Below are 26,362 nucleotides of genomic sequence, written 5' to 3' on the forward strand. Positions count from 1 at the left end.
TTCATTGCCAAACAACCTTAAACTGCTCTATCTTCTTTCAGTATGTGAAGCTGATGAATTTTCAGGAGGAGGTGAGAGCTCACCGGGATCTGGATGGGTTCTTGGCTCAGGTCAGCATCCTGCTGGACGAGAAGGCGGCCTCCCTGGATGAAGTACTGCGCAGAATGCTGGACCATGTGGCCACGGACGGGCAGGGCAGCTGCAATGCGGAGGAGGTCATGAGTGCTCTGTTCACAGATGCCGGAGGACAGGATGCCAATGGTGAGCAGCGGGCTCCTCGCCCCACGTGCCACAGGTCATCTAGTCTAGCAATCCAGAAATCCAGGGCAACCCCTCTGAGAATGTGGTTAATGGAAGACCCGCTGTCCTTAACAACAGGGAATGGGTTTTACAGTTTCTTTCTCTTTCTGTGTCTTTTCAAGTTCACCTTTTGACCGAGACCATTCAGGGTGTGACGGCGACAGCCACTGGAGTTCGCTACCAGCAGTCCTGGCTCTGTGTGCTGTATGTAGCACTTTATTTCTAAAGCATACTGTAAATATCTAATATCTTTTTCAGTGTTATATTTTTAGCCTAGCCTATTATATGTTGCAGTATTAATACATTTACGTACTTTGTGATTGGTCTACTCTGCTCTGATTGGTCAGATATTACACACTGCATGAAAGGTAATATCCAAAAAAAGCATAATAGGGGGCACTTTAAATATATGGCTAATGTACAGTGTGTGGCCTTCTTTATTCAGCTGTAACGTGAAGAGTCTTCAGAGACGCTGTGTTTGCATTACCCGTCTGGAGCGGCCGCAGAACTGGGGTGTAAACTGCTGTGAAGTCCGCTATGTTATCCTCATCCTGGCACCGCCTCGAACAGTAAGCCATTCCTTTCACCTTCCAGTCATAACCTCCAAACATGTCTACTAATTTGCAGCCGTGTTCATTTTTACACTTGGAGTCTTTTTTTTTTTTACATCTGTAGTGTTACTTCTCTCATCTCAGATGATATGCTATTTAAGTTTCCTTTTATTTTTCCTCTTTCTTACTGTGCAGAAAAGTACAAAGACTGCCATAGAGCTGGGTCGCACATTTGCCACCTTGTTCTCAGACATCTCGTTTAGGCAGAAACTCCTGGAAACTAAGACCCAGGAGGACTTCAAGCAGGAGCTGGTGATTCAAAGGCAGTGGCTCTCCACTGTCATCCAGAAACCCTCGGTGGAGGAACAGACCGACCCACACAGCAACAAACCACTCAAGGTCTGAAGCCGAGAGAGGCTCAGGGCATGTAAATGGCTCCACCAACCAATTATCTGCTCAGTCTGCCTGTTAACTTGATGTTCAGTTTTCTCTGTGGGTCATTAAGTGCGTTCCCCACATGTACAGTCCACCTTCAGATTATGCTGAACCTTGACCACATAAAAACTTCTCCACACTGATGGGTGTATGTGTGTCCCTCCACCAACCTCAAAACACCCTATCGTCCAACAGCCGCACTGCAGATTCATTTGAAGAGCTTTTCTGAGACTCGTCCAAGTGATTAATAACTATAGCACAGAAAATATTAACGAATATTCATTGAATGTGGTCCACTTTGGTGAAAAGCATTAGGGACACAAATCCAGTGTTTTTTGCAGTGGGAGCTATTAGACATGTTAGACATGTTAAATGTTTACCTTTATAGTGGTGATTTCTGTCTGTTCCACCTCAGAGATATGACAGTTCTTGAAATAATCTGTTTAACTGTTATTCAGTTCATTAGAGTAAAAACTATTTTAACTAAAAAAAACATTTTAACTAAAGTCAGAATTGTGAGATTTAAACTCTCAATTATGAATTATACAGTCAGAATTGCGAGTTATAAAGTCAGAATTGTGTGATATAAAGTCAGAATTGCGGGTTATAGTCAGAATTGCGAGATATAAAGTCAGAATTGCGAGTTATAGTCAGAATTGTGAGTTATAAAGTCAGAATTGTGAAATATAAAGTCAGAATTGCGAGTTATAGTCAGAATTGTGAGTTATAAAGTCAGAATTGCGAGATATAAAGTCAGAATTGTGAAATATAAAGTCAGAATTGCGAGTTATAGTCAGAATTGTGAGTTATAAAGTCAGAATTGCGAGATATAAAGTCAGAATTGTGAAATATAAAGTCAGAATTGCGAGTTATAGTCAGAATTGCGAGTTATAAAGTCAGAATTGTGTGATATAAAGTCAGAATTGCGAGTTATAAAGTCAGAATTGCAAGTTATAAAGTCAGAATTGTGTGATATAAAGTCAGAATTGCGAGTTATAGTCAGAATTGTGAGTTATAAAGTCAGAATTGCGAGATATAAAGTCAGAATTGTGAAATATAAAGTCAGAATTGCGAGTTATAGTCAGAATTGCGAGTTATAAAGTCAGAATTGTGTGATATAAAGTCAGAATTGCGAGTTATAAAGTCAGAATTGCAAGTTATAAAGTCAGAATTGTGTGATATAAAGTCAGAATTGCGATTTATAGTCAGAATTGCGAGATATAAAGTCAGAATTGCAAGTTATAAAGTCAGAATTGCGAGAAATAAAGTCAGAATTGCAAGTTATAAAGTCAGAATTGCGAGATATAAAGTCAGAATTGCGAGTTATAAAGTCATACTTTATATTTGATACTTTATATCTCAATTCTGACTTTATAACTTTATAACTCACAATTCTGACTTCATATCTCGCAATTCTCACTTTATAACTCGCAATTGTAAATTTATATCTTGCGATTCTGAGAAAAAAATCTGAATTGTGAAATACAAAGTCGCAATTACCTTTATTTTTTATTTCATTGCATAGTTCTGTTAAATGTTTATTTATTAAAAAAAACATTAATCAACATAATGTTTCTCCTCCAAATCTCCTATTGTACCCAGGTAAAAGATTTCCTCAGAGCAGGTCGTGGTATTTATGAAGACCTGTGCCGCAGGCTTCCATTGTACCTGTCCGACTTCACAGATGGCGAGTCTCATTTTTCCCCAAGGCCGTGCTTGACTTCACTTTTACTAAAAATAACAGAACTCTCTCTTGCTCAGGCTGAGGTGTTTGCTGCTGTGTGGTTTCTATCCAGGTATTCTGGGCTCTAACAGATCTTTGCTGAAGTACACCACCACGGCCATCTTCCTCTACATCGCTATCCTGCTGCCAGCCATTGCGTTTGGCTCTCTGAATGACGAGAGCACGCGAGGAGAGATAGGTCTGTAGTCAAAAGTCTATGACTAAGCCATTTATGGTCATTATTTGCCAGCTGGACTTCAGTGGTAGACCATCTTGGTCACACCAGCTACCATGTTCCAAATCCAGCTTGACCAGAAAGGAGTTCCAGTTTTGTGTTCATGTGTTCCTGATGGTTTATTTGACTTTCTGCAGATGTACAGAAGACTATAATTGGTCAGAGCATTGGAGGAGTGATTTACTCTCTTTGTGCTGGGTCTCCGCTGGTCATCCCTCTCACCACAGCACCTCTAGCCATCTTCATCAGCGGTACTGAATCTCTCTTGTAAAGAAATGAAGGTTAACTGCACAGTCTCTCTCAGAGCACTATACAGTTGTTTTCTCTCTTTTGTTTGTGTACTGCAGTGATCAGAGGCATCTGTGATGACTATGACCTCGATTTCCCTGCATTTTATGCCTGCATTGGCCTTTGGAACAGTTTGTTCCTCATACTGGGAGGCATCTTCAATGTCAGCCTGTTTATGAAGCTCTTTAAACGGTCAGTGGAGAAGTACCATGTGTATATCTACCAGTGATGTGATTTAAAAAAAAAAAAAAAAAAAAAAATTATACTGAATTCTGTACTTTCTATAGAAGCTTGTTTCTGTCACAGAATAAAACAATCTAAAAGATAATTGCAACTTATTATCTCACAATTCTGACTTATTTTTTTAGAATTGCAAGTTTATATCTTGCAATTCTGACTTTATAACTTGCAATTGCGTTTATATCTCGCAATTTCGACTTTATAACTTGCAACTGTGTTTATATCTCGCAACTCTGACTTTATATCTCACAATTCTCACTTTATTTCTCACAATTCTGACTTTATTTCTTACAATTCTTTGTTTATATCTCGCAATTTTGACTTTATTTTTGCAATTTTGACTTTATTTCTCGCAATTGTTTATATCTCACAATTTTGACTTTATTTCTCACAATTGTGTTTATATCTCACAATTCTGACTTTATTTCTCACAATTCTTTGTTTATATCTCGCAATTTTGACTTTATATCTCACAATTGTGTTTATATCTCGCAATTTTGACTTTATATCTCGCAATTTTGACTTTATATCTCGCAATTGTTTATATCTCGCAATTTTGACTTTATATCTCGCAATTGTGTTTATATCTCACAATTCTGACTTTATTTCTCACAATTCTTTGTTTATATCTCGCAATTTTGACTTTATTTCTCGCAATTTTGACTTTATTTCTCGCAATTGTTTATATCTCGCAATTTTGACTTTATATCTCGCAATTGTATTTATATCTCACAATTCTGACTTTATTTCTCACAATTCTTTGTTTATATCTCGCAATTTTGACTTTATATCTCACAATTGTGTTTATATCTCGCAATTTTGACTTTATTTCTCGCAATTTTGACTTTATTTCTCGCAATTGTTTATATCTCGCAATTTTGACTTTTGAATATAAAATATAAACACAATTGTGTTTATATTTTGCAATTTTGACTTGATTTCTCACAATTCTTTGTTTATATTTTGCAATTATGACTTTTTCTCAATTCCTTGTTTATATCTTGCAATTATGACTTTTTAACTTGCAATTGTGTTTATATCTTGCAATTCTGACTTTATTTCTCGCAATTGCTTGTTTATATCTCGCAATTTCGAGTTTATATCACAATTCTGAGAAAAAAGTATTTTTAAAAAAAACTTTTTTAGTTTTTATTCAGTGGCGGAAATAAGCTTCCATAATTTTCCAACCTGAGAAGTACACACATTAAAGTGAGCTAATGCAACAACATTTTGTCGCAACTTAATTTCATTGTGTTTAATCCATCTAATATATTTAAAACTGAAGTTTACTTAATCCATTTGTGTTGAGACTACATGAATATTTTTGTTAACATAACTTGCTTTGCAGGGGACTGCATTGGGAGAGTAAGTGTTATTTCATGTGTTTTTCAGTAAAGGAAAGACATGTTTTACGTGTTTAACATTCAGTTATGTTGGACATTTAGAAGAGATTCTCAAAATATCTTCTTTTCTGGAATGCTTTTGAATTTTGTGGTAACCACTGTGCTGAAGAGTGGTGCTTGTTCTTAGGCTGTGAATGTGTCTCCCTCGTCTACTTGTGAACCAATTGACCAAAACACATCTTAATAGCAGATGTAAACAGGCCTTAGTAAGCAATCAGATTTACTTTTTTTAGCGTGGCAGAAGGGGAAAGTCCCATAGACTGAGGGTCAGAAGCCATATCGTGATATCAAATTCAGAATATTATAGAGAGAACAATGCTAGTACCAACCAGCTAGTAATCACCCATAACACTGTAGCAACACTGGCAAACACCTAGGATTGTGGTGGAGAATTTTACACAAACAAGCATCTCGCTCATTTTCTTAAGATAATGTAACAGTAGTTTTCTTTCACTGATGTATAAAATCTCTTCAGGCAGACGCTACATTCTGATATAACTCAGACACTTCTGCTATGGCCTCTTTCTGTTGCATAAACATCATAAATCTGTGCTCTCCTGTCGTGTGTGGTAATCTCTGTTCGTGGCGTGCCTCGATTTACTTGTTATGTCTTGATTTGTGCTCGGTTGTTTTGATAAAAGGGAAGATCAGTTGTTCACTCTGTCCTGTGTGTCCTCTCAGTTCCACAGAAGAAGTGATCGCTTTGTTCATCTCCATTGCCTTTGTGGGCGACGCTTTGAAAGGCACCATAAACAGTAAGTTCAGAGCTCTGAACGTTGCTGGAACTATTCAGACCAGAGCAGTGTCGTGGCTTGTAATATCTCAGACATAAATCACTAATGAAGATTTAACAGGGAAGGCAGTGAGGTTGGGAGAGAATAACAGTGTCTATGTATTTTCAGAAAATTATTATTTACATGTGGTATGCTTTAAAGCGATAATTCACCCAAAAATGAACATTCTGTCATTGTTTCCCTCATGCTTAATTGTGTTCATGCACTCATCTGATATGTCTGTGATTGGCTTCAATTATCAATGCTTCAAAAACATTGTAAATAGTCATCAGTGACGCCAATAGAACGTTCCATTGCAACACCGGCGCCCAGCAGCAGCCCTACGCTTCCGCCATTTTGGGGTGAAAGCGAGTCGGCAGTCCACTAGTTTCTATGGCAATATCAGCTGCTTTGTTTAAAAAAAAAAGTATGTTAAAGCTGAAATCCAACCTGAATGATGACAACACAGAATAACATACAATCACTAGTGATCATCAAATCCTTTTAACAGTTTATTTTACAGACTTTGTGTTTAAGTCTTCGACTTTCTTTCACAAAACCTTTGCTTTCTAGAAACCCAGTCAGTTTGGGTTAAAATTCTTTAAAGTTCAAGTAGCATTATAAACACTGAATTAATACCAACATATGAAATTAAATTAAGGACATGCATCAAGAAAATTGGGAATGTTGGACAATAAATATATAACAGCTTGACAGTTTTTGCAGTGTTTGTTTGTTTTATTTGACAAAATTTAAAACATAATACAAAAAAGTCAGAAAAAAGACTAGTTCATACACATTTCAAAACTGTCGAGGATAAAATACACAAAAAAAGCCTTCGGCTTATTTCCATTGTGGTCCTCGGTATCTTAAAGAATGGACGAACAAATCATTAATGGAGTGCAATTCACATCACGTTCAGAAACTCAACAAACACAAACTTCAAACATCAATGATAAAACAACCATTTTTTAACTTCCTTCCTAAAAATACTCTCAACTTGTACCTCTTGGATACACCTTGGTAATTTATTCCAAGCAACAGAGCTAGTAAATAAAAACGATTTTTTTCCCATTTTACTCTTAAACCTACAAGGATATATATCATTTCTACTCGACCTTGTAGAATGACAGTGAACCTCTCTTACAAATACATAATATTATCTTAAACACCATCAATAGTTTTAAAAAAGTTACCCTTTTTTCAACTTTTAAAAAACTAATTTTCCTATATTCCTATTATTTTTAAATTTCTTTGAAATACCGCTATACCAAAAAAACTGCAGCATAATGAAAGTGTGTCTGCACTAATGCACCAGTCAACAGTGTTGTCTTATATTAATGTCCGTTAAAGCAAGACTATGTAAACAAAAAAAACGGGAATTATGGGATAACAGACATAGCAATGCATCATGTTCTATAAGATCATCATGTTTGTAGGGTGATCCAGGGGATTAAAACGTACAATATGTATTTCAGACCTAGTGGAGTAATTTACTATTAGCTATTACTCCACTAGGTCTGAAATATATATTGTACATTTTAATCCCCTGTGATCACGCTACAAACATGATGATCTTAATTTTATTAATTATTAATTTATTAATTTTCTATTAATAGTAAATATGTAAAGTTGCATAAAATGGAAATACTCAATAAAGTAGGCTAACTACGTTACCTCATATGTGTAATGGTTGGATTCCACAACTGATAACATAAAATATATATAAGACAACACAACTTTACTGTAGGTGTCATAAAATTTACTGATGACTTAATTTGAGAAATTTTCTATTGTGCTTCTGATTTGGCTATGAGATTCGCTGATTTTGGGTGCATAAGATGTGATGGATTCTGTTGTCCAGTTGGCATTTTCACCCCAAAATGGCTGCCGCGCTACCGAAGCGCCACCTAGTGGCTGTTACCCAAAAAGCATCAGAGTTTCGCCTCTTGGGTTCTATACTCTTTGGTGACGCTCTTCACCGAACTCTTACACAGTTACACACTGGAGCGTTTGAAAGCAGACGTCTATCCGCTGATAGATGCCTGCTTTCAAAACACTTTCAAATTCAAACACTTCCAGTGCATTGATCATTGTAGCCAATCACAGACATATCTGATGAGCACATGAACACAAAGGCAAATCAGAAGTGTTTACAAATCTGCTCAACAGTGCTCAAAGCATCACATTTTTATCATTTCAGTACCGACTGGTACCGAAAGTCGGACAACTCTAGTAGGATGAAAATAAATTATTTAAACAGTGATTAAGTTATATATAGAAAGCAATTAAAGAACGCTCCCTTTGCAATCGCTGAAGCTGTCAATCAAACAGCGCGAGTTTATCAGTGACTGAGTTCTGGACTCGCACCAAAACTCCTGTTTTATTCAACAGATCTCTTAGTTACATCGAGTTTACTTAGCTATTTCAAATGGAAAGATATCAGCCAATCACAGCAGTGGGCGTTTACACTGAAGTCTCACAGCAGACACGCCCCTTAAAACAGAGCGTTCAAATCAGAGAGCTAAAATCAGGGTAGGAAAAATGCCTTTTATTTTTAAATTATGACAATTTTTTGATGTAAAATGCATTCTAACATTATAAGTGCACCCCAGGAAACATTATAAAACAATAAAACAGCACAGTTCATGACCCCTTTAAGATCTGAATTAGAAAAAAAATGTATTAATTCACTCAGTTCTATTGCTTACCACTATATCTCTATTTTCTCTCAGTATTTCATAAATATTATCATGGCCTTATACTAGTCAATGGAAGCACAGAGGATCTGCGTCGTCTGGGTGTAATGCTTCATCAGACAGTGAACGGAACAGAGAATGGAGGCGTCTCACTGCCTGCAACACTGGTTCTGTGCACCAGGGAGCGCCCTATTCTCTGCCTACTGCTCATGCTGGGAACATTGTGGCTGGGCTATGTCCTGTTCCTCATCAAGAGAAGGTAATTATAGGATGGTTAACTGTAATCATCATTAGCAGCTAATGCTTGGTCATCTGTTCTAACCTACTTGATTTAAAAAAAAAAAAAAATACTTATATTCACAAAAAAGTTGCTGATGTGAGTGTTTTTGCATTTTCTAATTTCTGGTTTCTTTCCAGCCCATTCCTGCATGCTAAAGTCAGGGAGGTGGTGTCAGACTGTGCATTGCCGATCTCTGTGGTCATCTTCTCCTTTGTGGGCTCCTACCTCTTCACTGACATTCAGCGTGAGCCTTCATGTCAAAACAATCACCTACAAATGATCATGTTGTGAACATTTTTTGCTTATATCATCATTATCGGTATTAGACTCCAGGTTAAGTGTAATTTCATCCTGTAATAATGCTGAATGTAATAGGGCTGCTTGATAATAGCAAAAATCATAATCATGATTATTTTGGTCAATATTAAAATCCTGATTATTTAACACGATTATTGGTGGGTGATATGATCAAAGACTTATTTTATGATATGAGTAATTTGAAATGTTGCAATTATTGATACTTCAGCAAAAACTAAAACTAGATTAACTAATGTAAGTAAAGGTCCTCAAAACAGTTAAAGAAGACAATAAACAGTCAGCAATACAATAAGAAAAACTATATTGTTTTCATATTCGTTGGAAACCAAAATCGAAAAATCAATTACGATTAATTTTGCAACCCATCAGAACTTAAATATTCAACTAAACATGACATTTTGTCATCAAACCTGGATAATAAGGAACTATTTACCAGAAAATTCAATGGAAATTGGGGCCGTCAAGTTCCAAAAATGAACAACATAAAAGTAGTTCATATGACAAATGTGCTATTTTAGTAGACTTTTGAAGACATTGTTTGAAAATTAAATCATTTATTGATAATCATACCCTAAACTATAGCTCTCAAATCTATTCCGCACATCCAAACAAAGTCTCAAAGTCAGTTCACTTGGCGGCCATATTTGTAACGCCTCCCAGGCAGCTATTTTGGGCATGCAAGACAATCTCCTATGTACTTGAATTAAGTAATGAAATCTCAAAAACTGCTTGCCATAACAAAAATCTCATGGCAATTAGTAATTATTATAAGTTTGGCGAATTGGTGGCTAGTTCATATGAATTGGTACGAATTGCACATTTTCATACGTTTCACATCATACAAAATGGCCACCTCATAAAATATTTATGTTTTCCTGTGTGATCAGATTGGCTATACTTGCATTTAAATAACCTATTTTAAAACAGCAACAAATTTACAATACATGAACTGTCTTATAACTGTTTTTTCTTAGCTAAAGATAGCTAAAATGGGTATATTTCAAGTTGGTCTGACCAATGAAACGTCAAAACAGTTGCTGCAGTGACGCAATGACTTGACCAATTGGCAATTGGCTCTTTTATTTAAAAGGCGGGACTTCCATTACTGCAGCCGCCATGTTAGATGTTGCGTTTTCTCCCATTCATTCCTGTCTTGGGTATTATACAGTCTTTGATTCAAACCTGACACCTCAAGACATGTCGCAGCAGGACATCATGATCAGCTACCATTGACATCAAACCATTCATAATGTATTTTGAGGTGACAGGTTTGAATGTGTTTTGTGAGCTATTGTAAAGAGAGAGTAATGATCATTAGTTTGGTGAACTATCCATTTGATTCTTCCAATATGTTGATTCACAGTTCCAGTATTCAACTACCAGAATGGAACTGTATTCAAAGTGGCGCCTTTTAATCAGCTGACAGGGATGAACGTATTAAGTGCATGCGGTCTTGGCTTTCTCCTCGCCTTGCTTATCTTCATTGACCAGAATATTGTGGTGTCCCTCACCAATGCCCCAGAGAACAGGTATTCATCCAGAAAATCAAAACATTTCCATCAGTAGTGTCATATTTGTCTCTCTCAGTAAAACATTGAAAGTTTGTTTTCATTCTTCTCAGTTTGCTAGCATTCCATTGGTTTACTTTTTTCCCCCAAGATCAGTGAGCCATCATTCACAGTGTCAGTTGAGTGTAGACAGTCGTGGGGCGCTGAGAGGCGGCATATGATCTCTTTTGGTGTGCGTGCTTGTGTTTCAGACTGCTAAAGGGAACGGCGTACCACTGGGACCTGATGCTCTCTGGGTTTATCAACATCCTGATGTCGGTGCTGGGGTTACCATGGATGCACGCGGCTTTCCCACACTCCACGCTGCATGTGCGTCAGCTGGCGCGGGTGGAACAGCGAGTGGAGGGGGGCCACCTCTATGAAACGTGATAGCAACCACCTACAAACACACTTAGAGAACACGATACTCGCAGATGATGTTTAAACATGCATGAGGCATACGAGTTAGCGAGTGTGATTAACAAGACTTGTGTGTGTACCTGCAGGATAGTCAGCGTGAAGGAGACACGACTTACATCTCTGGCTGCAAACATCCTAATTGGTTTGTCAGTGTTTTTGCTGCCAGTGCCTCTGCAGTGGATACCGAAACCTGTTCTCTACGGCCTCTTCCTGTACATCGCTCTTACGTCTATTGATGGAAACCAGATGTGTGACCGAATGGCCCTTCTGCTTAAAGAACAAGTGAGAGCCTTACGCCACGTTCACACCAAGAATGATAACTATAAAGATAACGATAAAGATATACCAAGCAGATCTTGCCCCCCATTGACTACCATAGTAGGAAAAAAAATACTATGGTAGTCAATGGGGGGCGAGATCTACTTGGTTACAAACATTCTTCCAAATGTCAGAATGCACTTTTGCTAGTTTAACGACAGAAAAAATGGTCGGTGTCCAAAAGGGTTGTACCTAGTCTCTTAATGAGTCATGGGTGTGTTTTGGGCGTAACGTGCAATAAACCAATCAGAGTCTCATCTCCCATTCCCTTTAAAAACCAGGTGCGCTCGCACCATGGCGGATTCACTGTTTACATGGCGGAATATAGACACCCTCAACCTGATGAGTCAGTTTAAATACGTGTGTGTATTGTCATGATTGATCAAATAATTAGCCAATTTCGTTCGTCATTACTGCAAATAGGTAATTCTGATACATGCAATGACTATCCATTATGACAAGTAGGCATTTTTATCTTTATGTACACAATAATAATCTTTTACATTGTAATCCTTTTATTTTTAATATTTGCCATGTTTGTGTGCTGCTGCGTGTCCCTGTGTGTGTGTTGTGCACCTGCCTATAGGTGCATATTACTAACACACCCTTTAAATAACAACAAATAAATACCGCGCCATTGACTTTAGAGCAGGTTTCAGTTGGTCAATGGCGCAGTCGTTTTCAGTTCCTCAAAATAGCAACACGCCAACAATGCACCTGAACACACCTCGTTTTCAGACCAGCACACCCATGAGTGAACAGATGGGCGCGAGTGCATTTGCTATTTAAACAACATGATGCTGGACGTGAAAATGATAACTGTGTCAGGCTGAAACTAGCAAAAAACACTTGCGTTGCACCTGCCGTCGCATTGCGCCGGGTGTATGATAGGGCCCTAGGTGTTGTTTTTATTCCACTATATTGACTTTGTCAGCTAAATTCACTGTTAGATTACACTCATCTACATGTAATCTATCTATTAAGAGCACCATCCAGTACAGGTCAAGTTAATTATGTCAATAAATACACATAATACAAGCAAAACACGCCCCAGTGACTTAGTTTATTTAAAACCATACAGGTTCCTTTGAGTATCAAACACAAGCTGATCTCAATCCAAGTCTCTAGATCACTCAGTATTATCAATGATACTTCATTTATTGCATAATTTAATAGTGCTGCCTTTGAAATGTACAACCACAGTGAAAATCAATATCTATCACTATACAGCTAGTGTAGTGAGGGACTGTTTGTGAAGGGTATACATCCTAGGTTGTTTTTGAGTCCAAGGCCATTCTACCATGTGGTAGATTTACACATTTAAAGTCAACATGAAATGCCATTACCAACAGATATGTGATGTATTTTGTGATGTATTTTTTTTATCCTAACAAGACGCATCAGGCATCAAACACTGGCCACGGTTAAATCTCATTGGTTTAAAATTCTATTCCTCATAACATCAGATATTTTTTTGTTTGTGTTTGTGTCGCGCCGTGCAGCAGTTTTGTGTTCAGCATGGACAGACAAATAGCTTTTTGCTGGAAATCATGCCTAGTTAGATCATAAAATGTGTATTAAATCATATGTTGACTAATATTAAAAATAAATAATACAAATCTGTCACTGATCATTCTCATACTAATCTCAATCTCTGTTCCCAAGACGTCGTATCCACCCACTCACTACATCCGCAGAGTGCCGCAGAGGAAGGTGCATTATTTCACAGGCCTGCAGATTGTTCAGCTGATCATCCTGTGTGCGTTTGGGATGTACCCTCTGCCCTACATGAAGATGATCTTCCCTTTAGTCATGATCATGCTCATCCCAATAAGGTATGCCATATCCTTTATATCAGAGGTTTGAGTGATCATGCCTGCTGTTTAAAGGGGACCTATTATGCCCCTTTTTTTTACAAGATGTAATATAAGTCTCTAGTGTCCCCAGAGTGTCTGTGAAGTTTCAGCTCAAAATAGATCATTTATTGTAGCATGTTAAAATGGCCACTTTCTGGGTGTGAGAAAAAACGCACCATTTTGAGTGTGTCCCTTTAAATGCAAATGAGCTGCTGCTCCCGGCCCCATTTTTAGAAATGGGCGGAGCTTCAAGAGCTCATGCTCTGGGATACCAACAACAACAAAACAGGACAATCTCATGCACCAAAAATGTCAGAAAGGGCGTTTATGGGCAATTTTTAACTAGGAATTTTTAACAGTCACAGCCACAAAATGATTGGTGCAAACGTACTTAAGACGATGAGACGATGTCCTCAGTATAATATTGCATAATAGCTCCCCTTTAATATATTCGTGTGTGTAACATCTAGACAGACACTGCACACTTGGTGATATTTTGAGGTAAAAGGCATGCTGCATGTGTTTCAACAGAAAAATTTGTTTTTGTTTTTTTTTCACCATAACATTATATGAGGTGGTAACATGTTTTCTTTGCAGGAACTACTTGTTGCCGAAGATCATTGAAGCAAAGTACTTGGATATCATTGATTCTCAACACATGTAGATGAAAAGAGACTGTTAAGAAACATTAACACTTTTAAGGTGCAGGGGGAAAGTACATGTCCTAGATGTATTTTTGTTAGAAAACTATGTTTTCTGGCTGTGATATGTGCCTTCAGTATCTACTATGAATCCAGTCTTTCTACAGTGGTCCCTGCCCAGTTTTATTTATTTAGTGGAATCATAAACTCTTATTTCTCTTCCCATGATTCTCAAGTGTCTCTTTGTTCAGTCACGGCATGTATCTGGCACTGGGATATGCGGTGAACGATATTATTATTTTATTTTGCTATCTGAAACTGCACACAGAAATATTTGATCAAACAATACAGCAGAACAAACACATTTCAAAACACAATCTCAACACATTTCATTCAGAGCTTACAGTCCTCTAACGTGTTCAGGTTTTATAAAATACTTTATAAAATATTCTGATGCTGGTTGACAGATCTTAAAAGTCAGATCCTCACCATCACAACCTTTGACTTGTACTCATAATACAATATGTCTGCCCTCTTTATATGTCTTTGTGTTTGTTCATTATTTATAAGAACATGATTCAACATGGCTGATGAAAATAGTGTGATGCTTTAACCTCAGAAATATTTACTGTTATTCTCTGTCGATGGAGAAATGTGTACCATTGTCAAAATACATCTTTCATTGTGGGGAAAAAGATGGGGAGCAATTATGTTTTTGTTTTGATGTAAATAATTCATGCACCAGAGAGCTACATTCCCTACAATACTTTTTCAGTTTAAAGGATTTTGTCATGTCCAATACACCCTACCATTTTTGCTTTAAATTAATACTTTTATTCAGCTAGGATGCATTAATAGATCAAAAGTGTCAGTAAATACATTTATAATGTTATTTAAAATAAAGACATCTTCTATTCATCAAATAATCCTGAAAATAATGTATCAGTTTCCACAAAAATATGAAGCAGCACAACTGTTTTTAACACTGATGATAATTAGAAATATTTCTTGAGCAGCAAATCATCATATTAGAATGATTTCTGAAGGATCATGTGACACTGAAGACTGGAGTAATGATGCTGAAAATTCAGCTTTGATCACAGGAATAAATTGCTTTTGAAAATATATGTATCAGAGTTTGTATGCTAATATTTATGCCATTTTATATGACTTAACATGACCCTAGAGGACAAATTTTATGATTGACTCAAAAGCATAAATTTTGAAGCTGCGCAATCTGTGGAAAACACTCAGAAAAGCTTATATAAATGGACAGATTAGTGATATTAATGTTTATAATGTTATAACGACTGTATATAAATTAATAATGAATAGTTTTGCTATTGATTTACATTAAACCTCCCAAAACTTTGATAGCATTTTAAAAATGCATCTATACTTTAAATATTTTGTCCATTGTGTGTTTTTATAGGGCAGATTTTAAGAATGGCACATGCTCCGCAATGATTGTAATTCATCTGAAAGTTGTGTATCCTAGCAACATGTGAATAAAAGCCCACCAGTGGTGAGCGTGAGCTCCGAGGAGTCAAGAGGGCTCATGTACTGCAGACTGATGAGGAGCTGTTTACATGTAATCAAAGGCAGGTCTCTTAAGACACAAGCCTCCAGCAGCACCGCAGAGATGCAATCACCTGTGTGAGCCTGACTAAGGATTAAAGCAATTTCCATGAGGTTTGTTTGCATTGGGGAAGTCAAGAGATTAATAACTAGCAGGTGTGTAGGTGAATTTTCTATTGAACTTGCAGTTTGGCAAAATATTTACTTACCTTCATGACATTCAAAAATGCTTTATTTTCTTTCTTCTGTCAAACACTACACAGTAAATTTTGCAGTGTTAAATTAACTCTTTAAGAGTTAAATTTAACACTGGGTCCGAGTGTATTTGGTCCCACTCAGAATTGGTGATTAATTTACTCTTGTCATAGTGTTAAATTTTCAGAGTAAAATTAACTCTATTTTGAGTAACAATTTAACACTGGTCAACACTGAACAGTGTTATCTCAGTTTAACACTAAGGGGAAATTAACTCTGTTTGGTGTTACTATGATTTAACACTAAGGGGAAATTAACTCTTATTAGGTGTTAATATTTAATTTACTCTTGTCATAGTGTTAAATTTTCAGAGTAAAATTAACTCTATTTTGAGTAAAAATTTAACACTGGTTGACACTGAACAGTGTTACCTCAGTTTAACACTAAGGGGAAATTAACTCTTATTTGGTGTTAATATTTCACTAATGTAGAGTTTATTTACAACTTTAATATTGAAAAATTCTCTCAGAGTAAAATTTTTAAAACCCATTTGGTGTTGCAACAGGTTAATAAGTGTCAGTATTTCTCTTTGTAGTCCAAGTACAGTAAAACAATTACTCTTCTACAATGTCAAATGAACTCTTAAAACATGTTTTCAAAACAAAGAAAACAACATTAACAATGTCACATTTAAAACATTTATTAAAACAAGAGTCAGGCTCAGGAAACATTCAAATACACAAAAATACATCATGTCTGCATTAAATGGCAATATGGCACTACATGCAGTGCAGAATCTGTTGTACCATATTTCATCTGAAGATCAAATGGTTTGAAATAACACAGCTCATTAACATTCACTACCTTAAAAACTCTGTTTGGATGCAGTCTGACTGTAAAAGCATAGTAATGGTCATCAAAACATACAGTTTCCATCAGTGTTCCACACAACAGCACATTTTCATCTTTCACAGCAATAGTCTTGATCTTACAAAACACTGGCATCTCACATGCTACTTCTGTACAGATAATAAAGTCAGGGCGATACTCTGTGCCATGGTGTTTGAGCCACTTTACAGAATAGACAACATCTGACATTACCACTCCTAATTTGGAAGCAATTTCTTGGCCACCTTTAAGTTCACCGAGTTCTACCATCTTCCCTGGGCCAAAAGACAATCTGTACTGGCTAAAAGACTCCCAGTGCATCGAAGTACAAAATTGGTGCTTTTTGGCTAGTGTTTTGGTGATGTTTTTGAAACTTTTTAATTGTGTTTTAAAAAATTTATGTTTAGCTTCATAACGCATACACCACATGTGCAGAATTGGTCCAATTTTTCTTATACACTGTGGGTAATGGATCATTATATGATGCTTTGGCAAAAGACTTCTTTCAGGAAACAAGTTTTTGAATAGCTGGTGATGTTCAATTATTAAATGTTTAAGATAAATGGTCATGCCCTCTGTTAAGACTGGTGAAAATACGATATTAACAATTTGCAAAAGTAAAATCAGAAGATGCCAGTGTTTATCATCTCTTTGCACTAAATCACCAAATAATAGGGGCATGTTGCGCAACAAGCACCAAGATTGGATGGCATTTAAACCCAAATCGTTGCTTCCATCAAACAATTTGACCATTGGAGGACGGTTCCTCTGCTGATTGTAACCATAGTCAAAAGCATGTACCCTACCAGCAAGATCATCAGTGCTCAGAAAATTATGCTGAATGTACTGCAGAACAAGTTTTACCTCTAGCTGAGCAACTCCTTCTAGAATGTCGTGCATTATATCCACAGCGAAATTGTTGGCTGTGTTGAAATACTTGAGTGAATTCAACAAACATGTACGTTTGACACCATAAACATGAGGTAGTGTACAATCAGTTTTTAAAGTTTCACAGTGCAAAGCATGCATCTCAGCTGTTCTTAATACAACCTCAGGGCTGTCTTCACAGAACACCGACTGAAAATGATGTTTCTCAAGAAGACAGAAACGACAGCTATATCGAGCCCCAAATGACTCAAGAAACCCAAACAAGCTGTGCAAGCCAAGATTATCCCCAGTGACTTGAATAACTGTACCCCTAATACAACTTCCAGACACTGGATTCTTAACCCCTTCAATCTCAAGTACTTTCAAATCATTTACTAGAGGCTCAAGTATAGAATTAAAACCATAGCGCCTAATATCCTGTGCATGAAAGAGGGCACATAAATGAATATTCACCAATGAGGAGTTAAAAACTGGGGGGAAATTCCTTAATGTAAAATAGATTGCACCTAATTTGTGTATACCTTTTTTGGATCCCAAAGGATTAGCGGTCTCAAAATCGTCATAAAATAACTGAATTTGTAAGGCATCATTTTCTGTATAAAATAGGGGATTACTTTTAAAATATGCCGCATCACTTAAGTCAACATAAATGCCTTCCTTTGGAACATGCCTGGGTTTAAACAAATCAGTAAGTAGCGGATTTTGTAAAATTGCCTTTAGTGTTTCTAAAATGGGAATATAAGCAAATTTATCAGTTACAACAACTTGATCAAACAAACCTGTGGTTTTATTTCTCCTGCTGTCAAATCTTGTGCCAAGCACTATTTCGCTTGGTTCAACAATTCCCCATTTTTCCGTAAAGAGTCTCTTTCGTTTGGCTTCAGAATTTAACATAGTAAATGGATTTTCCAAGTTTTGAAATGAATTTTCTATCTTTCTTTTAGTAGCAGTGTCCTGTGGAGACAGACAGAGCAAAGCTGCATCCTGGGCCTGACTATGAATCTCAAAAACCATTTCTTCCATAGATGAAACAAAACCACTTATAGCAGACTGACTTAAACCAGCAACTTTTAGTTGTGCAACAGCAGATGCACACATATCGAAAGTGCTCTTATTTGACTTTAACAATTCAGATGTTGTGGCCACCTCTCCGGCACTGCCAATCTGATCAAGTATTTCAGCATTACTTTGTCCATCTGCCTTGGCAGTCTCCTGGCTATCAATGGTGTCAAAATTCTGCTCACTGACATTTTGATCAGCATGTTTTGTGTGCAGATGTTTCCGAAAACCTGAAAAAGTACCAAACACAGAACCACAACCTGACTCTATGCACTTAAGGTGAAGATTCTTTCCAGGAACTAAACCATGAACTAATCTGAAGTGCCTAAGAAGTATTTTTGAACCATTTAACTCAGCCTGACAAACAAAACACTTCATGAGGACAGAAAATCTTAAGGGACCTAGCTAAGCAGCCTTGCTCTGACCTCAGCAACACGAGGACTCTCTTTCACTTTGCCAACATCTATGTTGTACACAGTGGTCTGAATGAAAGTGTACATGTTGTGTAGCATAGTATTGTAAGATGTGCCAAACACAAAGTGTGCCTTAAACAGTTCGTCAAAGGCACCAAGAGAAGAAGTTGACTTGCATGGAATGGCATGCTGATCAAGAACGATGAAGAACTGGTGAACTGAATTCTTCTGAGGTCCCACGGCCAGGAGATAGGGCTGAGCACTAGCAGTGATGTCTCGAAGATGCTCCTCAATGTTTGTTCCACTCTGAGAAGACAAAGCAAATTGTACAAAACCATCACTGATATGTTAAACAATAGAAACTTACAACGGAAAAAAAAAAAAAAAAAAAAAAAAAAAAAAAAAACACAAACCTTCTTAAAGACAACAAGATGTTTCTCTGCTTGAGAGGCAGACACCTTTCCTGGTCTCTTTCGGCCTTGGGCAGAAGGTGGGATCAGATGCAACAGCAGTAGTATAGAAGAGAAGTCAGAGTCCCAAACTGTTTAGACAGTATATGTTAGGAAAACGTCAATAATGAAAACTGAAACTAAATAAATAATATGAAAAAAATTATTGGGAACTAAACATTTCCCCCTTATGTTCCTTAAAATATTACACAAACATTATTAAAATTAGTAATATTAAATTAATCTGAAACATCTTACCAAAATTAACACCCTCTTCTGAGTCATCAGGAAATTGAGCTGCTAGCAGGAGTTCTTCTACATCACTGGTGGTTGGAAGCTTTCTGGACTGCTGAATCACTTTTTTCTTGAATGCAGTCGTCCACTTCTCCAGTAGCTTGCCTGACACTCCTTCTCCAAACATCAGAACAAAGTCTTGCTCAATCTAAGAAAAGGAATCATTATTAAATATAAACCCCTGCAAGCATTGAACAAACTTATTTTAGACAACAGCAATGCATTTTTTTTTAAATCCTTAAAAATATGATCATAAAACACTTTACCAAGCCTTTAACGTCTTTGAAACGTGGAAAGACTGTCAATATATCGCTTGACTGCATAGGGTCCAGAACCAATTTGCGGCGATAGTCAAATGTCAATTTCATCTTCTTCTTGACTGTGTCCTCATCAGCAGAATGTTTCATGAATGCAATTGCTTCCTTGCATTCATCTTCACTCAAGACAATCTCTGGAGTAAACTCTGACTCCCGTCTTACAGTTGGTCCACCAGACATCCCCTCAGAAGATGATTCTTGTCCTGATGAATAAAGCATCTTGCTAGCTTCAAAACTGCTTAGAGAATGCCATATAGAGTTAATACTTTAAAAAAAAAAAAAAAGGAAGCTCATCTTTTTATAAATAAAATGCCACAGTTAAAGGGATAGTTCACCCAAAAATGAAAATTTGATGTTTATCTGCTTACCCCCAGGGCATCCAAGATGTAGGTGACTTTGTTTCTTCAGTAGAACAAAAATGATGATTTTTAACTCCAACCGTTGCCGCCTGTCAGTCGTATAATACATGTCAATGGGATCTATAAGAGTCAAACAAACATGCACTGACAAATCCAAATTAAACTCTGCGGCTTGTGACGACACATTGATGTCCTAAGACACGAAACGATCGGTTTGTGCAAGAAACCGAACAGTATTTATATAATTTTTTACCTCTAAAACACCACTATGTCCAACTGCGTTCAGCATTCGCTTAGTGAGGTCTGATCGCGCTCTGACAGCAGAAGTGATGTCTCTCACTCATTGAAGCAAAGCACGAGAGATCACTTCCGTCATCGGAACGCATCTTTTGACCTCACTAACCGGATGCTGAACACAGTTGGACATAGTGGTGTATTAGAGGTAAAAAAAAATTATATAAATACTGTTCGGTTTCTCGCACATACCAATCGTTTCGCGTCTTAGGACATCAATGTGTCATCACGAGCCGCAGGGTTTAATTTGGATTTGTCTGTCGTGTTTGACTCTTACAGATTGTGTTACCATTTCAATGCATTATTTGAGCGACAGACGGCAACAGTTGGAGTTAAAAATCATCATTTGTGTTCTACTGAAGAAACAAAGTCACCTACATCTTGGATGCCCTGGGGGTAAGCAGATAAACATCAAATTTTCATTTTTGGGTAAACTATCCCTTTAAGGCAACTCAGTAGCAACAAAACTGCTGTGAAATATGGCACAATGAGCTATGAAGAAAAAAAAAAAAAGAAAAAAGAAAAAGAAAAAAAAGAATAAATAAAACAGACGATTTCTGAATTTCATTTTGTACCTTCAAATGATGCTCGTCGTTCTTTAGCCAAGCCTCTCTGTATAGTTTTGATTCTCCATGCCAAGTACCCAGTGCCACTCTCACCGTCATAGTAATGCTCCTTGAATAACAAAAATACAGAAAAAAAAAAAAAAAAAAAAAAAGTGTTAAATCAATAGCAAAATTCACCACCTGTATTATGGGTGTGTGATCAACATTTAAGACATGTCAACATAGAAATAAAATTCAAAAATAGTGTGATACTTACATAGCCATTTTTAGAGAAGGGGTCACTGAGGTAAGGGAACAAAGCCACAATTCCTCTGGCGTATTTTTCTTTAACCTGCCGTGGTGGTGATGTACTGTATAATTATTTAAAAAAAAAAAAAAAAAAAAAAAAAAAAAAACCACCCATCTTTAGCCCAGGTTCAAAAAGCAAAAGATGATAGAACTACAGTGAGAGATCATATATACACCAGTTAATTATATGCAGATTACCCATTCTTTTCTGTCATGTCAGCTGCCAGGATGTTCACCATTTTCCTTCTCGTTTCATCCCCCAAAGTTTTAGTTCGGTTGTATTCATTTATTACACGCTCCCCACCAGGTTTCTGGACAAGAATGGATTCCACCAACTTCATAATTAAAAAAAAAAAAAAAAGAAAGAAATAACTAACAAACAAAACAAAGCATGAATATGGCATTTTAAGAACAAAGAATTACCTTAATTTTTGTTTAAATATGTTTTTTTTTTTTTAAGATTGATGAATTATATCTTTTTTTCCCCCAATAAATAACAATTTGATGCTCACCTTTTTAGCTTCATGATCTAGCCTCATTCTTTTACTTGAAGAGCTTTCTTCAATAATCACCGTGTCCTGTGAATCAGTGGAGTCAACAGATGAAGACCGATTTAACTGCACAGGAGAGGCTTGTGGGGAGGCATGTGGAGAGGCAGATTCCAAGTCTAGTTCCATAAAGGGTGGAAAAAAATCTTCACAATACTAAAAAATAAGCACTAAGAAAATTTCTAGCAAGTAATGTAATAAATACAAACCTGCACCATGTTTTATGGTGAGAACGCCAACTGATGGATCTTTAACTACATCCTCAAAAACATCATCATCCACCTCCGTCCCTGATTCATCAACAACCATCACATTCTCGGGTACAGTTGGGACACCGAACTTTAAAAAAGCTGGAAAAAGATATGCAAATTAATGAGAAAAGGCATTACATATTAAAATGTTGATCAGTTACTTTTTGCATTTGCTCTGATGTTCAGAGTTACCAGTGACAGTATATACAGGGCTTGACGCTTACTTTTTTCCCCTAGGAGCACCTGTGCTTCTCAGTTGCATTTAGAAACTTTAGGGGTAAAACTAACTATTTCTGCTTTGAAGCTTTCATTTTAATTTTAGATAGAAGTTTTAATAATTTTGTTGTTTTTGTCATTTATTAGTTTTTGTTAATTTTTATTTCAGTTTTAGTTTGGTACATCAGGTTAATGAAACGTAAAGGGTTAGTTCACACAAAAATGAAAATTCTGTCGTTAATTACTCACCCTCATATCGTTCCACATAATAACCGCGTGGAAACTGGACAAACTGCCTAACTTTTATTTATAAACAAGCATGAAATACACCGGGACTCTTATTTTGAAATGTTTATGCTTTATTACTGCAGGCTGCTCAATCAAATTCAGAGGGAGATAAAATATGCATTCTTACAACCGTATACAACATATTACAATATAAACACTGTGACGTGAACATTGTCATAATTGATCAGCATTTGTTCATAAGCAATCGCTTGGCATAAATGTGCGTCACTGATTAAGAATTAATGCTGCGCGAGCATGTCGAACGCACAACAGCGCCGCGTTCAGGCTTTTAAACGTTCAGCGCTCACATTTATTTAATGAAATCAAATAGCCTTTAGAAGTTTAATATTCACATTAGGCAGTATCGCGATTTATGGCTTATCTTTCCATTCCCAAAATATAAGAAGCCTTAAAATGACTATTAAGACATTTGTTATGCCATTTAAGGTATTGAAGACATTTTATGATATTACATTCAAGAAAACTGATCGCAGGGATTTTTTTATTCGTACAGGTGCTCCAAAATAAATTTTAGAGTTCGCACACAACTATTTTCAGTCACAAATGCAACTGAAACGCTTGCACTGTCGAGCCCTGAATATATATATATTTAAATAAAATGACCAAATAACAAAAAAGTAATGGAAATATAATTTTTAAAACTAAAATAAAATAGTAAAAGTTAAAAAGTTTTTTTTTTTCCTTACCAGCAGACAAAAACTCCTTCCGGCTCAGCTCGGTTATTTTAACAAATTTCTGGGCATCCCCAAGTTTCACCTTAACCAGCATGTTCTGTAGGCCTTACGTTAGGTGACCTAGTTTTACACACATGGCAGTAGAAAAAGGTTAGGTACTGAAATTGTTGCAATGGTTTGCATAGTCATCACTTTTAAGTAAGTCTTTGAATACGAACATTGCAATTTCTACTGTCTAACGTTAATGAAAAACTTAGCAGCTAACTGTTAATGCTCCACTGTGACGCTGGATAATTCGACGTTTATAAATAACAATATACAAATTAACAGAAAATAAAGCTAACTACAACAGAAATACAAATTAAATACGATCATTGACATAATTTAAGATTTATCATTACCACACTCTGACGAAAATAAAATTCTCCACCATACTGCGAAGTTGCAAGTTCTATTCGGAGTTTGAACCTACCAAATTACACAAAGTTCATCAAATTACAACCTATGCTGTAATATTAGCACATTTATTCAAAAGTGATGTTTTAATACGTTACTTAAAAGAGCTTACCTTTTGGTGCGAGGTGAAAGAAAATGGCGGTTGCAACGACGACGAGAAACTTCTGTTCAAATCCTTGACGTTAGCTTGAGGGGCGGAGCTTAACAGAGTAAAGTTAACGAGGCAGAATTAACACTGATAATTTTCACCAACACTAGAGGGTATCTTTCACTATTTGTTGTTAAGTTAACTCCTTAAGAGTAAATGTAGAGTAACACTGCCTAATTAACACTGCCGATTTTACTGTGTAGGACAGATGTTTTGCTCCCATAGTTTCTCTTCCCTTTTTTTTTTTTTTTTTTTTTTTTTTGCTTGACAAAATCATGACTACGCTGGTCCACCAGCATAAACCAGCCTGGACAAAAATGGAATTCATGCTGGTTCATGCTGTTTTTTCTTTTCCCAGCAGGGTAGTAGACAGTGAGTCAGGCTCTGGAGAGAGAGAGAGAAAAGGAACACCACATAAGTAAAACAACATGTGCACTTCAATATTCCACATATTCCGAAGTCATACAATAACTTTGTGTGACTGAACACTGACTGAAATTAAAGGGGGACCTATTATGACCCTTTCACAAGATGTAATATAAGTCTCTGGTGTCCCCAGAATGTGTCTGTGAAGTTTCAGCTCAAAATACCCCACAGATCATTTATTATAGCTTGTCAAATTTGCCCCATTTGGGTGTGAGCAAAAACACGCTGTTTTTGTGTGTGTCCCTTTAAATGCAAATGAGCTGCTGCTCCCGGCCCCCTTTCCAGAAGAGGGCGGAGCTTTAACAGCTTGTGCTTCGGTTGCTCAACAACAACAAAGCTGGAGAATCTCACGCAGCCAAAATGAGGATTGTCAGTAACGGTGTTCAGCCTTACATTGTTCAAACCGGAGTCGACACTGATGGAGAGACTCAGGAATAAATGCTCCTTTTTTAGCAATAGAGCTTGCCAGGGTCAACTCAAGCTAACGAGACTCTAAATAGTGTTCAGTGCTCGTCTGTGCAGTCAATGATAGAAACAGTGCTTTGCTCAAACTTTTGCCATGGCGTTAGAACTGGTACACCGTTTTCGCTTGCGAAAACAAAATGGTGGCACCGTGGGTGGAAACGTGCAGATTAAGGGACGGTAATATTATAATAAGATCCCTTTCCTACGTCACAAGGGAAGCGAAATCTGAACAGCTCATTTTTTCACATGCTTGCAGAGAAAGGCTTGCCAAAACTAAGTTACTGGATTGTCCTTTTTCATGTTTCCTGGGTTATAGCACTTAAACACAGAAAAAGTAAGATTTTCATGGTATGTCCCCTTTAAAGTTGTTATTCATTATTTATCGTCCCCTCTGCTCTCAAATCTCATATATCAACACATGCAGCACACCCCAGAGAGCTAAAAAACACACATTTAGATAGCCATTATGAGAAAGCTGTGAAATGAAAGAATGGATTTTTAAATCCCCCTTTGCATCCTAATCACCCCCTAATATGCTGTTAATTTATTGCATATTTTTCATTCACTCATTTCTTCTGTCCTGATATTGATATTTTTATTACATTTTTTGGGGGGGCCTAACAATGAGCTAAATGAGCACAACAAATGACTCAAATTCTTCTTCATTCCCCTTAAATTAACGACAAAGCGTGAACCAGCCAGTTGTATTGTCTTCATCATAGTTGCCTGAGGGCAATCAATAATCTCAGAAATCTTCACATTGGTCTCACTCTCAGTTTTTGATGGTATGTACACATTATTTTGTCTAGAATGACAAATGGCTGCAGCTGTGTGAATTCTTCATGTATTGTACTGAATTGTACCGTAAGATTGTATTTCCAGCCATTAAAGTGATTTCAGCCTCTTTATCATAGAATTATGTGCCACAAAATGGAAAGAAAATAGCATGACCTAGATTTTAAACAAGCCATATTTTATTGTATGCATCAAAAATTCTCCTTTTATTCTCCTTTGTGCAGAGATGGATTCTCACACAAGCATTGTTTGGTCATTTTCTTTGGCTTTTATGTCATAAGTAATACAGACTTAAGAATATTCACAGTGCATCGCCGGCTGTATTGGGATCATTTACATAACTGCTTTGCAAGGAGAGGAAAACATGTCATCAACACACCCCCACCCCTCTCACCTTCTCATCTCTGTATGGAAATGAATGCCTTAATCTTCCCCTTTGACATTCAACAGATAAGGTAA

The 26,362-nt window shown here is 36.8% G+C and overlaps 2 protein-coding genes and 1 long non-coding RNA gene across 18 annotated transcripts in view; 2 read left to right on the forward strand and 1 right to left on the reverse strand.

Annotated features, from left to right (window-relative positions):
• LOC127494545 (solute carrier family 4 member 11-like) overlaps positions 1-14,566 on the forward strand; it is a 34,751-nt gene extending 20,185 nt beyond the window's left edge. For 4 of the 5 annotated variants that reach the window (XM_051860526.1, XM_051860529.1, XM_051860525.1 and 1 more), the window contains 16 exons: positions 42-261; positions 423-504; positions 746-869; positions 1,047-1,250; positions 2,889-2,973; positions 3,083-3,208; positions 3,382-3,495; positions 3,592-3,724; positions 5,857-5,930; positions 8,684-8,906; positions 9,065-9,171; positions 10,609-10,774; positions 11,005-11,178; positions 11,299-11,494; positions 13,196-13,365; positions 13,984-14,566. In XM_051860526.1, the coding sequence (XP_051716486.1) occupies positions 42-261; positions 423-504; positions 746-869; positions 1,047-1,250; positions 2,889-2,973; positions 3,083-3,208; positions 3,382-3,495; positions 3,592-3,724; positions 5,857-5,930; positions 8,684-8,906; positions 9,065-9,171; positions 10,609-10,774; positions 11,005-11,178; positions 11,299-11,494; positions 13,196-13,365; positions 13,984-14,050 (2,265 nt within the window). In that variant the 3' untranslated portion in view covers positions 14,051-14,566. The remainder of the gene's footprint in view (positions 1-41; positions 262-422; positions 505-745; positions 870-1,046; positions 1,251-2,888; positions 2,974-3,082; positions 3,209-3,381; positions 3,496-3,591; positions 3,725-5,856; positions 5,931-8,683; positions 8,907-9,064; positions 9,172-10,608; positions 10,775-11,004; positions 11,179-11,298; positions 11,495-13,195; positions 13,366-13,983) is intronic. The other variant, XM_051860527.1, reaches the window with a different exon arrangement.
• Positions 14,567-16,484: 1,918 nt separating this feature from the next.
• Positions 16,485-25,063, reverse strand: LOC127494654 (uncharacterized). Of its 12 annotated transcripts, XM_051860693.1 has the most exons (11): positions 24,182-24,743; positions 24,015-24,081; positions 23,626-23,733; positions 22,373-22,513; positions 22,128-22,282; positions 21,814-21,950; positions 21,584-21,677; positions 21,337-21,436; positions 20,058-20,311; positions 19,756-19,939; positions 16,485-19,589 (listed from the first exon to the last, which is right to left on the reverse strand). In XM_051860693.1, exons 3-11 carry the CDS (start codon positions 23,705-23,707, stop codon positions 19,099-19,101), a joined length of 1,638 nt encoding a protein of 545 aa, XP_051716653.1. In that variant the 5' UTR covers positions 23,708-23,733; positions 24,015-24,081; positions 24,182-24,743; the 3' UTR covers positions 16,485-19,098. The 12 variants fall into 12 exon arrangements, with proteins under 12 accessions (XP_051716653.1, XP_051716648.1, XP_051716646.1 ...); XM_051860688.1 differs by having other exon boundaries at positions 16,485-19,354; positions 19,462-19,589; positions 23,626-24,819; XM_051860686.1 differs by having other exon boundaries at positions 16,485-19,354; positions 19,462-19,589; positions 21,337-21,950; positions 24,182-24,815.
• Positions 20,806-21,987, forward strand: LOC127494655 (uncharacterized). The gene is made up of 2 exons (XR_007924935.1): positions 20,806-20,909; positions 21,041-21,987. It is a non-coding gene; the product is annotated as an uncharacterized LOC127494655 (long non-coding RNA).
• Positions 25,064-26,362: the final 1,299 nt, after the last annotated feature.

Source organism: Ctenopharyngodon idella, chromosome 14, assembly GCF_019924925.1.
Source record: "Ctenopharyngodon idella isolate HZGC_01 chromosome 14, HZGC01, whole genome shotgun sequence".
NCBI classification, from domain to species: Eukaryota; Metazoa; Chordata; class Actinopteri; order Cypriniformes; family Xenocyprididae; genus Ctenopharyngodon; species Ctenopharyngodon idella.

What these genes read in the sequence shown, in the direction of transcription:
- LOC127494654 (XM_051860685.1), bottom strand. Translation starts at nt 19,013, where the DNA reads ATGAAGTGTTTTGTTTGTCAGGCTGAGTTAAATGGTTCAAAAATACTT.